Source organism: Podarcis filfolensis (assembly GCF_964270895.1).
Source record: "Podarcis filfolensis genome assembly, chromosome: 1".
NCBI classification, from domain to species: domain Eukaryota; kingdom Metazoa; phylum Chordata; class Lepidosauria; order Squamata; family Lacertidae; genus Podarcis; species Podarcis filfolensis.
The window spans coordinates 9,907,036-9,919,669 of NC_139604.1; the positions used below are offsets into that span (position 1 = coordinate 9,907,036).

The 12,634-nt window shown below is 44.3% G+C and overlaps 1 protein-coding gene across 7 annotated transcripts in view; it reads right to left on the minus strand.

Moving 5' to 3' along the window:
• CARF (calcium responsive transcription factor) overlaps nucleotides 1-12,634 on the minus strand; it is a 114,258-nt gene that overhangs the window by 96,138 nt on the left and 5,486 nt on the right. For 5 of the 7 annotated variants that reach the window (XR_014551959.1, XR_014551961.1, XR_014551962.1 and 2 more), the window contains exons 2-9: nucleotides 11,118-11,236; nucleotides 9,274-9,498; nucleotides 8,512-8,629; nucleotides 7,751-7,877; nucleotides 7,277-7,361; nucleotides 4,949-5,138; nucleotides 3,091-3,211; nucleotides 1,394-1,537 (exon numbers count right to left, since the gene is read on the minus strand). Coding sequence is in view for 2 of the 7 variants with exons in the window: in XM_083630422.1 (XP_083486548.1) it covers nucleotides 1,394-1,537; nucleotides 3,091-3,211; nucleotides 4,949-5,138; nucleotides 7,277-7,361; nucleotides 7,751-7,877; nucleotides 8,512-8,629; nucleotides 9,274-9,498; nucleotides 11,118-11,225 (1,118 nt within the window). In the remaining 5 variants the exon portion in view is untranslated. Of the gene's footprint in view, nucleotides 1-1,393; nucleotides 1,538-3,090; nucleotides 3,212-4,948; nucleotides 5,139-7,276; nucleotides 7,362-7,750; nucleotides 7,878-8,511; nucleotides 8,630-9,273; nucleotides 9,499-11,117; nucleotides 12,492-12,634 lie in introns of those variants that run through there. The other 2 variants (XM_083630423.1, XR_014551960.1) reach the window with 2 other exon arrangements.

The following is a 12,634-nucleotide window of genomic DNA, read 5'->3' on the forward strand; positions in this document are numbered from 1 at the left end:
GTCCCTGGAGCCAAATCGCTGTTGCCCTGTGCTGCTGGGGTGCTCTTTGGGGGTGGGGGGAGGAGTCACGGTGTTCTGCCGGCAGCCTCCGCTTTCCCCTGAAGCCCCAGCAACGTTCGTAGGCAGTGGGAAGGCTGTGCGCTCCTGGGGTGCTCTTTGGGGGTGGGGGGGGGAGCCACGCGGCTCTGCCGGCAGCCTCTGCTTTCCTCTGAAGCCCCGACAAGGTTTGCAAGCAGAGGGAAGGCTGTGTGTTCCTGGGATGGGGGGGGGGAGGAGCCACACTGTTCTGCCTACAGCCTTTGCTTTCTCCTGAAGCCCCGACAAGGTTTGCAAGCAGAGGGAAGGCTGTGTGTTCCTGGGATGCGGGGGGGAGGGGGGAGGAGCCACACTGCTCTGCCTACAGCCTTTGCTTTCCCCTGAAGCTCCGACAAGGTTGCAAGCAGAGGGAAGGCTGTGTGTTCCTGGGATGCTAGTGGGGATTAGCAAATTGCTGTCTTTCAGTGCCTCCTAATTCAACTGCAAAGGATTGCCTAACTGGATTCTGAGCTCCATTTGAAGTTTAAAAATATTAAGTTTGGGGATTTCTTCAAGTAGCAGTTTTGCAGAAATAGTCATAAATACATGCAAAGCATCTCCACAAACCAGTAATAGTGAGCTCAGCTGAAACTGAGCAGGTATCTGGCTCAGGAACAGTTTAAACTGCACAACTATAACCAGACATCCTGTGTGTTTGTGTGTGGATCATGTTCCTAGCAGCTAATCTTTATTGCTGAAAAGAGGCACTGATATTCTACTCCAAATCTATAATTCATTATACAAATTCTTACAAGTACAGTCCACCTATACCAAACCAAAAACATTGTGTTCTCTTGTTATTGAATGGAAGCTATTTATCTGCCCTCTTTTCCTCCTCTGTTCTTTGCTGAGTCACCCCATTTTGAATCTTTCTTTCAAAACAACCATGCCTGTTTTGAGAAAACTTCAGAGATTTAGGAACTGGAGTGCAATCATTTGATCTCTTTGCTGTTCCTCCATACTCCAAGCACTTCTCATTTGCACAGCCCTGGTTTCTCTCCCTGACTATTAATATTCTTGATTAATAACAGTAAAATGCTCTAATTTTAGTTTTTGTGACTGCTGCCAATACTGACTTCCCAGTGATAATGAAAACAGCTACATTATAATGGAATGTCTGTCCTTTTTCCATTCTCTTCAATATATACCGTGGCTCGCTTTAAAGCAGCAAAGTGGACAGGAGCCACCCACTTTGCTGTTTTAAATAGTTTAGTACAACATTTTAGTCAGATATTTTTTTTCTTGTTTTCCTGATCTAAAAACTTGGTGCGTCTTTTGGTCAGGTGCGTCCTATGGAGCGAAAAATACGGTACATTACCTGAGAACCCCACCAGCATCAATCAGGTTTTTCTTCAGCACATTGAAAGCTTTCTCCTGTTCCACACGTAAAATTTTCTTATCAATTTTGGGGTCTGTCGGAACTCTATACTCGGGGAACTTCTGGACCTTCTTAATATAGATCCTGCCACAGGAAAGGAGGGGAAGGAATCACAACACAGAGACTACAACAAACAAACACATTCTCTTATTCTATTAAAACAAACAAACACATTCTCTTATTCTATTAAGAGGTGGAAGAGTGACACGACCCCTTAAAACATATTTGCCCCCCACAGCTGCTCTTTTTCTTTTTTTAAATAATTTTTATTCATTTCCCAAACAAATTTTATACAATCAACAAATTATTTTGTTCTTCAATTTTTGACTTCCCTCAGTTTCTCTGTCAATCTTTCGTAAAATTTCTATTTATTGACGCATTTCTAAACATGATATTGCTTTTCCCAACTCCTTTTCCTCTTACTTTCTTTTTTGCAATATTTCTTACTATCTCACAGAGTCTCTTCAAAACCAACAAGCGTTGTCTGTACATCACATATATTTTTCAGATATTCTGTAAATTTCCCCCAGTCCTCGATAAACTTTTGGTCTTTCTGATATCGAATCTTCCCATTCAATTTGTCCAATTCTGCATATTCAGTCAATTTCCTTCTCCACAGCTGCTCTTATCTATTTTTATAATATTGGTAGTAACATTTTCTTGCAAAAATTTTTTGTACGCTGTTGATCAGATAAACATTTGTCCTATTTACTAAAATGTCCGAAGCCTTCTAGAGTGGCTGGGGAAACCCAGCCAGATGGGCAGGGTATAAATAATATATTGGTTAATTATATAGTAGTAGTAGTAATAATAATAATAATAATAATAATAATAATAATAATAATAATAATTTATTTATACCCCGCCCATCTGGCTGTTTCCCCAGCCACTCTGGGCGGCTCCGAATCGAGTGTTAAAAACAATACAGCATTAAATATTAAAAGCTTCCCTAAACAGGGATGCCTTCAGATGTCCTTTAAAGATAAGATCCTTCACATCTGAAGGGAGGGTGTTCCACAGGGCGGGCGCCACTACCGAGAAGGCCCTCTGTCTGGTTCCCTGTAACCTCACTTCTCGCAATGAGGGAACAGCCAGAATGCCCTCGGCGCTGGATCTCAGTGTCTGGGCTGAACAATGGGAGTGGAGATGCTCCTTCAGGTATACAGGACCGAGGCCGTTTAGGGCTTTAAAGGTCAGCACCAACACTTTGAATTGTGCTCGGAAACATACTGGGAGCCAATGCAGATCTCTCAGGACTGGTGTTATGGGATCCCAGCAGCCACTCCCAGTCACCAGTCTAGCTGCCACATTCTGGATTACTTGCAGTTTCCGGGTCACCTTCAAAGGTAGCCCCACGTAGAGCGCATTGCAGTAGTCCAAGCGGGAGATAACTAGAGCATGCACCACTCTGGCGAGACAGTCTGCGGGAAGGGAGGGCCTTAGCCTGCGTACCAGGTGGAGCTGGTAGACAGCCGCCCTGGACACAGAATTAACCTGCGCCTCCATGGACAGCTGTGAGTCCAAAATGACTCTCAGGCTGCACACCTGGTCCTTCAGGGACACAGTTACCCCATTCAGGACATTCATTATTCATTATTAATATTATTATTCTACTTTCCCGGCTATCCATTGCTTACCTTGCAGGACAGGTGGCTTTGTACACTTGGCAGGAAACGTCCTCCTGTTCACCAGTTTTCCTGGGCTGAAAACCCTTCCTTCGGGGCCCATATTGGCACTCCATCACTATGGCTCTGCTTCCTGTTTCGAGGGAAACGCTGCATGTTCATTGCGACAGATATTTTGTTTCCTCAGCAGATCAGTTTGGGATAGGGATGGGGGGAAATACATCCGTCCAAAAAGCCAAATCCAGAAGTGGCCAACCCTCCGTGAGCCATTCTGACGAACTGGTGGTGGTGGAGTCACCCAACTATCAATAATCCGACACCGTATAAAGTCAGGGGATTCAATCTTCAAGCCACACACTTGCAAAGGAAGACTCTACCTTTGCAGTTCCGGCTGGAATTCAGCACTTTTTAAATCTAAGCCGCAGCTGAAGGACAGCGGTGGAACAAGCCGATTGGGCGCCTGGAGCGGCGCACGTGCCCTGCGCCCAGGGGTGGGGCCAGCCGCCCATGGGGCGGGGCCAGCCGGGGCAGGACACGAGGAATCTGCCTGTCTCCTCCCACTCAGCCGCCCTACAGCTGAGGGGGAGGTGGCGGGTGGACTGTTTCGGGTAGGGCAGTGCCTGCAGGAGCCCAAGCCACCACGTCACTCTAAGAAGAGACACATGGCTCGGGCATGCTGCAGGCCCCGCGGTGAGTGCCACCCAACATTTTGTCAACCCCCCCCCCCCAGTGGTGACACCCGGGTGGCCTGCCCCCACCGCACCCCCTTCCTCTGCCCCTGCTGAAGGAGGACCAGTAGCAAAGCCAGCCAGCCCATGAGGTGGGGTAAAGCAACTGCCTTGGGCAGCGGAAGCACAAGGAGCAGCACCTCCACAGATACCTTGCCCACCGGCACCGCTGGCAGAAGCACCCGTTTCCATTACCTCTGCAGATACCTTGCCCAACCGCACCACTGGAGAACCAGCACTGGCAGAAGCACCCGTTTCCGTTGAGATTTTATGAGATCTCACAGAAAGTTGCGAGATCTTGTAAACCACATGAGAGCTCGCAGGAAACCAGTGCCACTGCCGGCGGTGGAGGCAGCTGACAGGAAGCACATTCCTCAGGCGGCAAAACAGGGCACACCGCACCTGACCGTGAGCTCACTAAATGCACGTGCTATTTGTAAGTCTTTGTTAAAAACAAGTTACAGATAGGTAGCCGTGTTGGTCTGCCATAGTCAAAACAAAACAAAAAAATTTCCTTCCAGTAGCACCTTAAAGACCAACTAAGTTAGTTCTTGGTATGAGCTTTCGTGTGCATGCACACTTCTTCAGATAAACGCATGTATCTGAAGAAGTGTGCATGCACACGAAAGCTCATACCAAGAACTAACTTAGTTGGTCTTTAAGGTGCTACTGGAAGGAAAAAAATTTTTTTGTTTTGTTAAAAACAAATTATTTAATAATTTAACACTGCTAGAAAGCAAGAGACGTGTGTGTTCCATGACAATAAAGTTTCCATAGGTAAAGAAATAATGTATGGCCCCAGCACACTATTTATTTGAAGATGGCATAACTGTTTATTTCATCACAATTGTATGCATATAAAGGCAACTCCATAGTGGCTGCCAAACATGCAATGGAGATTATATCCGTGTAGAAAAGGATTCTGTGAAGCATTCTAAATGACATTTTCCCTCAAAAGACTAGAACACAGGTACCAACGCACAAGCACACAGCAGAATATGAGTGAAAACCACTACAACGTAGGCACCGAGACTTTTGCCTTTGTGACCTTTCACAATAAATACCTATAGATGTTCTGCAAAGCAAAACGAAGCACAGTCTCTTTAATAAATCTGAAAACCATTAAGAAGAAAGAAACTTACCAGCATTGACAAAAGGGATCCCATCAAATGGAACATATTGTGATTTCCACATCAGCCTCGTGGCAGGTTTAGCTGGGCTTGGAGACTGGCGTGTTCCCCACACGCTGTGCGTTTGCTGCTTGTGCACTGTTAGAATATTCTCTAATTCTGCTTCACTTGAGCAATAGCCACGGTATGAATCCCCAATTTTCTGCATGAAGAGGAGGTGAAATAATAGGATTTATTCACCAATTAAAATGCTATTTGGAGTTCAGGAAGTCAGTATCATCACATGAGATGCCTGTGGCAATCTGGTGTGTTGTACGCCCAATAGTTTCTTCCCTTCCCAATTTTCCTGAGTTTAAGATGCAGTTTCTGGGTTTATTTGTTGAAAACAGTGTTAAACATTTTATGTTTTGCCATAACTCCATGTACCCCCTTTAACTGTACAGTCATACTTCAGGGTGAATATTTTCAGGTTGAATATTTTCGGGTTGCGCTCCGTGGCGACCTGGAAGTAACAGTATGTTAAAAAGGTAAAGGTACCCCTGCTCGTACGGGCCACTCGTGTCCGACTCTGGGGTTGCGCACCCATCTCGCTTAAGAGGCCGGGGGCCAGCGCTGTCCGAAGACACTTCCGGGTCACGTGGCCAGCGTGACGAAGCTGCAACTGGCGAGCCAGCACAGCACACGGAAACGCCGTTTACCTTCCCGCTAGTAAGCGGTCCCTATTTATCTACTTGCACCCGAGGGTGCTTTCGAACTGCTAGGTTGGCAGGAGCTGGGACCGAGCAACGGGAGCGCACCCCGCCGCGGGGATTCGAACCGCCGACCTGACAATCAGCAAGTCCTAGGCGCTGAGGTTTTACCCACAGCGCCACCCGCGTCCCACAGTAACAGTAACAGTAACAGTATGTTACTTCCAGGTTTTGCCGCTCGCACATGCGCAGATGCTCAAAATGACGTCACGCGCATGCGTGGAAGTGGCAAATCACGACCCACGCACGTGCAGACGGAGGTTGCGTTCACTTCAGGATGCGAACAGGGCTCTGGAACAGATCCCGTTCGCATCCAGAGGTACCACTGTATATGAATGAAAGCTCAGTGACAAGTGTGTATAAAATGCTATTTTGGAAAGCAACGCTTTTTCATTTCTGCTGACTTTTACTGCTGTACATGATTCTAAAGAGAAATGTCTGCTGAGCAGTGTGCACCATCTCCAATGATTTTCCTTATATGCCTATTTAATGTCAAATACCCAAAACACTATTTTAAAAACACAGGCAAGTGCATAAAGCCGTTTGAATATTATATGGGGTAACAGCCAAACAGAAAACTCCTTGGAAAATTGTGTGCTATTGTAACAAGTTCTCCAATCAGTCTAAGTACAGTGGTACCTTGGGTTACGAATTTAATTCGTTCCGGAGGTCCGTTCTTATCCTGAAACCGTTCTTAACCTGAGGTACCACTGTAGCTAATGGGGCCTCCTGCTGCTGCTGGCACGAGATTTCCGTTCTCATTCAGGGGCAAAGTTCTCAACCCGAGGCACTACTTCCGGGTTAGCGGAGTTTGTAACCCAACATGTTTGTAACCCGAGGTACCACTGCATTTTAAAAGTATGCAAGCTAAAGGTTGTAGTCATCTCCCAAGAAAGATACAAATATTATGTTGTCAGCTATTCTATGGCCCTTTGGCGAAGGGCAGTATACAGTGGTACCTCCGTTTGTGGACGAGATCCATTCCAGAGCTCCAGTCGGATCCCGAGATTTTCACTACCAGAGGTGTCTGTTCTGCGCATGTGCATGATGCGGTAGAGCGCTTCTGCGCATGTGGCAAAACCCGGAAAAATACTTCTGGGTTTGCCACATTTGCATCCTGAAGGTTACGTAACCAGAGGGTTACGTAACGCCAGGTACTACTGTACGTCTATAATTTTCTTAATAAAACCAAAACAAATGAACTGCTCAGGATTTTAAGGCAGTTTAGAAGATTGACTTGTGGTAGCAAAGCCTTGCCATATACAGTGTATTCATCAGATGAAGGGCTTGACTGAAAGGCAATCCCTCTCTGCTTGTCGCATTTCATGAAAGATACTAGTGAAAAACTTACACAGCATACCTTTTCCAGAGACCAATTACAATTACTTTCCCACTTTCGACTAAGTTGCTAGGGCCATTTACATTCCATGACATCCACTTAAATCCCCCTCTGGCTACCACTAGACTGCCTTGGCTCCGAACAAACTACAAGACCGTTTAACTGACAAACGCCAAGTAACTAAGAAGTGTAACCACCTCCGATACTAGTTTGTGAGATTAATACTTTGCTCAGTTGTTGTTTTTAGCTCACCTCACAGTTCCTCAGACGGCGAGCCCAGGTAGGTGTGTTTGAGGACAATAGTTGAGGGGAAACTGGAAAAGTGTCTTCCAATAACCTGAACAATAAATGCAAAAGGGGATATAGAGTCAAAACAAAACCATGCAAATAAACACGTAATCGCAGATTTAGACGATGTTGCTATATTAAGGACAGAAGCAGATTCCTTTCACTTCTTGCGGTTAACATTTGTAAGGCAGTATTTGAAATACTTCAAAAAATATTTAAAAAACTGTCATTCAAAGCAACAAACTACTCTTTCACTTTATTGCTGCAAGCCTTCAGGGACAAGATGGTTTAGGAGTCTCCTAGGTCAATCATTAGAAAGCAACCTGTAACCATCTCCTAGTTGCAACAAGAGGAAGTTCAGCTAAAATTCTGACAATGGGAAAAACTGCAGAACTTCACAGTCCGTCTGAGAAGAGATTTCCTCATCTTCTGACCTACCTGGTGGCTGTTGCTTTGGACACCGTAAGAGATGCTTGAGGATGAAGGATGTATCTGCTTGTACCGTCTGCAACAGCGGCCACTGCAACAGTTCGCAAACTCCCACCATTTCTCTCTTCTGAAGCATCTTAGGAAAAAGATGGGGTGCAATTCAGAAAACTGGTGAGCAATTAGCAAGCAGCAGCCTGAGACTGAAATGTGAATCTGTCTCTGCCAAACCTTGAAACCTCCTAGAATGGAGAGGCCCTGTTCTAATACAGCTAAGGGCACAGCTTTCAGAATGTGCTTTTCCATTCCACAAGCTCAGCTAAAAGTTGGTTTAGCAATGCCACCGAGAAAAAAAGAGGGGCTCCATCTTGCTTGTGTACATTTGCAAAATTCTACATTTCCTGTTCTCAAGTCAAATAAATCTTGAGTCAAAGGAAGAAAAGGAAAGAACCTATGCCAGTGTGCTACAGGTACAATATATAGTCTGTACTTTGCACCTAGCAGCTGTGACCTTTGCAAACAGCAGCACACAGTCTGCTGTTAAGGAACGTCTCAAGAAAAAGCCTGTGAAAAGCCTACCTCTTCATATTCCAAGTTTACAATTAAAATTATTAATTCTGAGTGTGAACTACTGTACAATTACATAATGAAGGTGTATGCCTTGGCACCAGAATTCACAAACTGAATGTTAAATGCTTTCACTTAGTAGCATGTTGTACTGATTTCAGTGGAACTTGCTTCCACATAGTCTGTTGGGACACGAAGTACCTTACCCTGAGAACTGGTGACATCCAGAAGTTGACCTTGGGGAATAATCACTTGTGCCATTCCCGGCTGAGAAGCAATAACACGCAGCACTTGCCCATTTTCAGACTGGCTGGCAACTATCATCTTTGAAGGAAAGAAAGAAATGGTATAATGAATATCATATACTATTTGAGAGATAGATTTATAACAATAAGCTTCAAGCCAATCTGAAATTATTCATCTCTGTTTTATAGAAAAATCAGAAATGACTGAGATCTACGTTTGAATTTAAGCAGAGAGACTCAAGTTCTTACTGATAAGATCCACATATTGATGGAATTCCCCCTGCCCCAGATATTAAATAACAACAACAACAACAACAACAACAACAACAACAACAACAACTTTTATTTATACCCCGCCCTCCCCAGCCAAGACCGGACTCAGGGCGGCTAACAACCAATAATAAAAACAAGTTGATTAAAATACAACTTAAAAAACAAGATTAAAATATAACATTAGCATTATTTCAAGGTTCCCTTAACTCAGCGATTCGACAAAGCCACAACACACTCAATCCACATATCTGTTTATGAAGTACAGAAGACTAATGTGTTATTAAGGCTGGCAATTAAAAAAAATATTCAGTTGATTCGTCATCTGCTATTTAGTTGAGAAAACATACAGCAGATTACGGCATTATTACATTTCAACACAGGGTTCCTTTTTCAAATACATTGGAGGGAAAACTAAACAAACAAAAACTGCCCTAAGATGTATTTACTCACCATGTGAGTGCTGGACCCCTCTGAGGATTTTACTTCATAAAGGGGATGGCCACTCTGGTGTACAAGTTGAAACCCTTCTGCTGAAAAAGGGAGCGTCTGGGACAGCTGCATTTGTGCAGTCAGTGACTGAGAAATATCTTCCGAAATGGGCGCCGTGATGGGCAGGACTACCTGAGGAACATTTGGCCCAAAGGATGGGGCCCCGGTTTCCACGTATGCTAGATGCTGTCATACAGAATATATATTGACATATTTTCAATCATTTGTCTTTTTTAAATCTTCGGAATAGCAAATGGTACCTTAGTACCAAGGTGACCAGTGAGGCAATTTTCTACTCAAACCTGAGTTTTCTGGCTGATAACTATGGCCAGAAAAGCCACCTCAACTGGACTGCCATCATCCCTCTTGTATCATCTGGGCTATGATACCATCCTTGAATCCCTGAGGCAAAGGCCTTCGGACGTTTCACATAGCGACCTGCGATCTCGATCTCATGTAATCTGTGGCCAGTTGCAGCAGGAATCCAATACAGTGGTACCTTGGGTTAAGTACTTAATTCATTCCGAAGGTCCGTTCTTAACCTGAAGCACCACTTTAGCCAATGGGGCCTCCTGCTGCCGCTGCACAATTTCTGTTCTCATCCTGAAGGAAAGTTCTTAACTCGAGGTAATATTTCTGGGTTAGCGGGGTCTGTAACCTGAAGCATACGTAACCCAAGGTACCACTGTATGGGTACAACTTTCAGATACCCTCATATCTTAGGAACCTGTCTGTACCAACCTATCGGCATTTATTTACCAAAGCCAAACTAAATGTATTTCCTTTGGAAGTGCTAAATGGTAGACTGAGAGGCATCCCTTATCAGAATAGGCTTTGTTCATGTTCTCAGGACGTCGATTGCATGAAGCATATCTTACTGTATTGTGGGCAGTATGAGCAAGCAAGGGACCAACTGATCAAACTCCTACTGGCAAATCTGCCGGGAAAATTTGAAGCCTCCCATATTAAATATATTTTGGATGATAGGTCCAATGATATTGCACTGGCCATGGTAAAGTTTCTTCCGGAAGTCAAAAGAAGCATAGATCATCAAGCTCGAGACAAAACAAAATGACCGCCTCGGTTTCTCTCTCTTTTGTGGTTGGCTGTCTTAACTGTATTTTGTTCTGAAATTGTTCTATGGGTCTTTGGACTGCAATAAAGATTTATTATTATATACTCAAACCACACCCACCCACCAGCTGATGTCACTTTGTTTTAGCAACACCTTTGGGACCGCAAGGGGCGCGGGTGGCGCTGTGGGTTAAACCACAGGACTTGCCGATCAGAAGGTTGGCGGTTCGAATCCCTGTGACAGGGTGAGATCCCGTTGCTCGGTCCCAGCTCCTGCCAACCTAGCAGTTCGAAACACGTCAAAGTGCAAGTAGATAAATAGGTACCGCTCTGGTGGGAAGGTAAACGGCATTTCTGTGCGCTGCTCTGGTTCACCAGAAGCGGCTTAGTCATGCTGGCCACATGACCCGGAAGCTGTACGCTGGCTCCCTCGGCCAATAAAGCGAGATGAGCGCCGCAACCCCAGAGTCGGCCACGACTGGACCTAATGGTCAGGGGTCCTTTACCTTTACCTTTGGGACCGCAAAGCACTCGACATTAACGACAAATTTGGCCTGCGAGGTCAATTCACACAGGGTTGCCAAATTTTGAGCAGTAAATAAGAGACACATTTGCCAACTTCTACTTTTAACTATGGAACGCTGTAACGACTCTACGCATGAAAAAGACCTGGAAAAAGAGGGCATATGGCAACCCTACAAAAGTTAACAAATATATGACTGATCACTTACCTCGAATACTTGGTCCTCAGTTTCCACCTCTTCAGTATTATTAGAGTTGACCAATAAGTCACTAGCTCTCTCCATACTGGCTTCATGATCAACTCCATTTTCTTCCATTACAGAACAGACTAGAAAAGAAATATTTAGAATCTGAACCCTGGTATTCTGCCATAGTACAGTCTAATTTCCTCTGACATTTCCTCCTTTCTAGGTAGATTTCACATTTCAGAGACCAATATGGTACCTATTTTCATTTGAATTAGTCGTTAAAATTGCAATCCTACACCAGGCACTAAGACCATTGCACTCTGAGGGATTTGATTTTTTAGTAGATTTGTGTACGATTGTGTTGCAAACCCTCTTTGGCATTCCCAAGGCTAAAATATTTTTCATCCTTAATAAAACAGAACTTTCTGACATAATTAATCAGCTTCCGTGTTATCAGAATCTCAAGGTAATGCTTTGATGGATTAGCAAGAAAGCATACACTGGAACTGTAAGAATTTCTATTCTTTTTAAAAGTTTCTAGTCAGGACTGCTGCAATAAATTTTGCAGCAAGATGGCCAAAAAAACCCAACAATCAATCAGAAACAATTTTGGATGTAGTTTGCAAGTCTCTGAGATCCAATTACTTTACTACTTACTATTGGAAAATATAAATATTTGGGGAAGTTGCATTAGAGTAATGTACAGTACACATTTAGGATACCAACTACGTTGATTTATTTTTAAAATCTGAGTTCCAGTCTCTAGAAAAAATATGGGTTTTGAAGCAAGCCAAACAATCCATCTGTGGCAGGACAACCTTTTACTGTTACATCCTATTTCTGACAATATATCGATATTTGCAGTTATGTGTGTGCATCCAATTGGCAGTATTGGGGTCTATTTAGAAACAATCCAAACCCTAGCAGTGGTGCAACAAACGGCTTTTCTTTCCCCCACCCCCCAAAACCAAATTATTATAACTCTTCCAACAGGTTGAACATATCCTGTGAAACAAAAACAAAAAAGGGTGAGATTGGGCGAGGAGAACAGCAACAGCCTTAAGATGGAGAACAACAAGCAAGCTCCTTGCCAACCACTTTAAAAGATGGGCGGGGTAGAATTAAGAAATGATTTAAAAATTATTATTAAAAGTCTTGAGGCACCTTAAAGACTAATCAGATTTAAACACTAACCATGAATGGTAAAATGCACATTTACTAAAAGAATGTAAGAGGGAGGAAAGTAACCTCCACATTTAAGGGACGCAGGTGGCGCTGTGGTCTAAACCACAGAGCCTAAGGCTTGCCGATCAGAAGGTCGGTGGTTCAAATCCCCGTGACGGGGTGAGCTCCCGTTGCTTGGTCCCTGCTCCTGCCAACCTAGCAGTTCAAAAGCACGTCAAAGTGCAAGTAGGTAAATAGGTACTGCTCCAGCGGGAAGGTAAACGGCATTTCCGTGCGCTGCTCTGGTTCGCCAGAAGCGGCTTAGTCATGCTGGCCACATGACCCGGAAGCTGCACGCCGACTCCTTCGGCCAA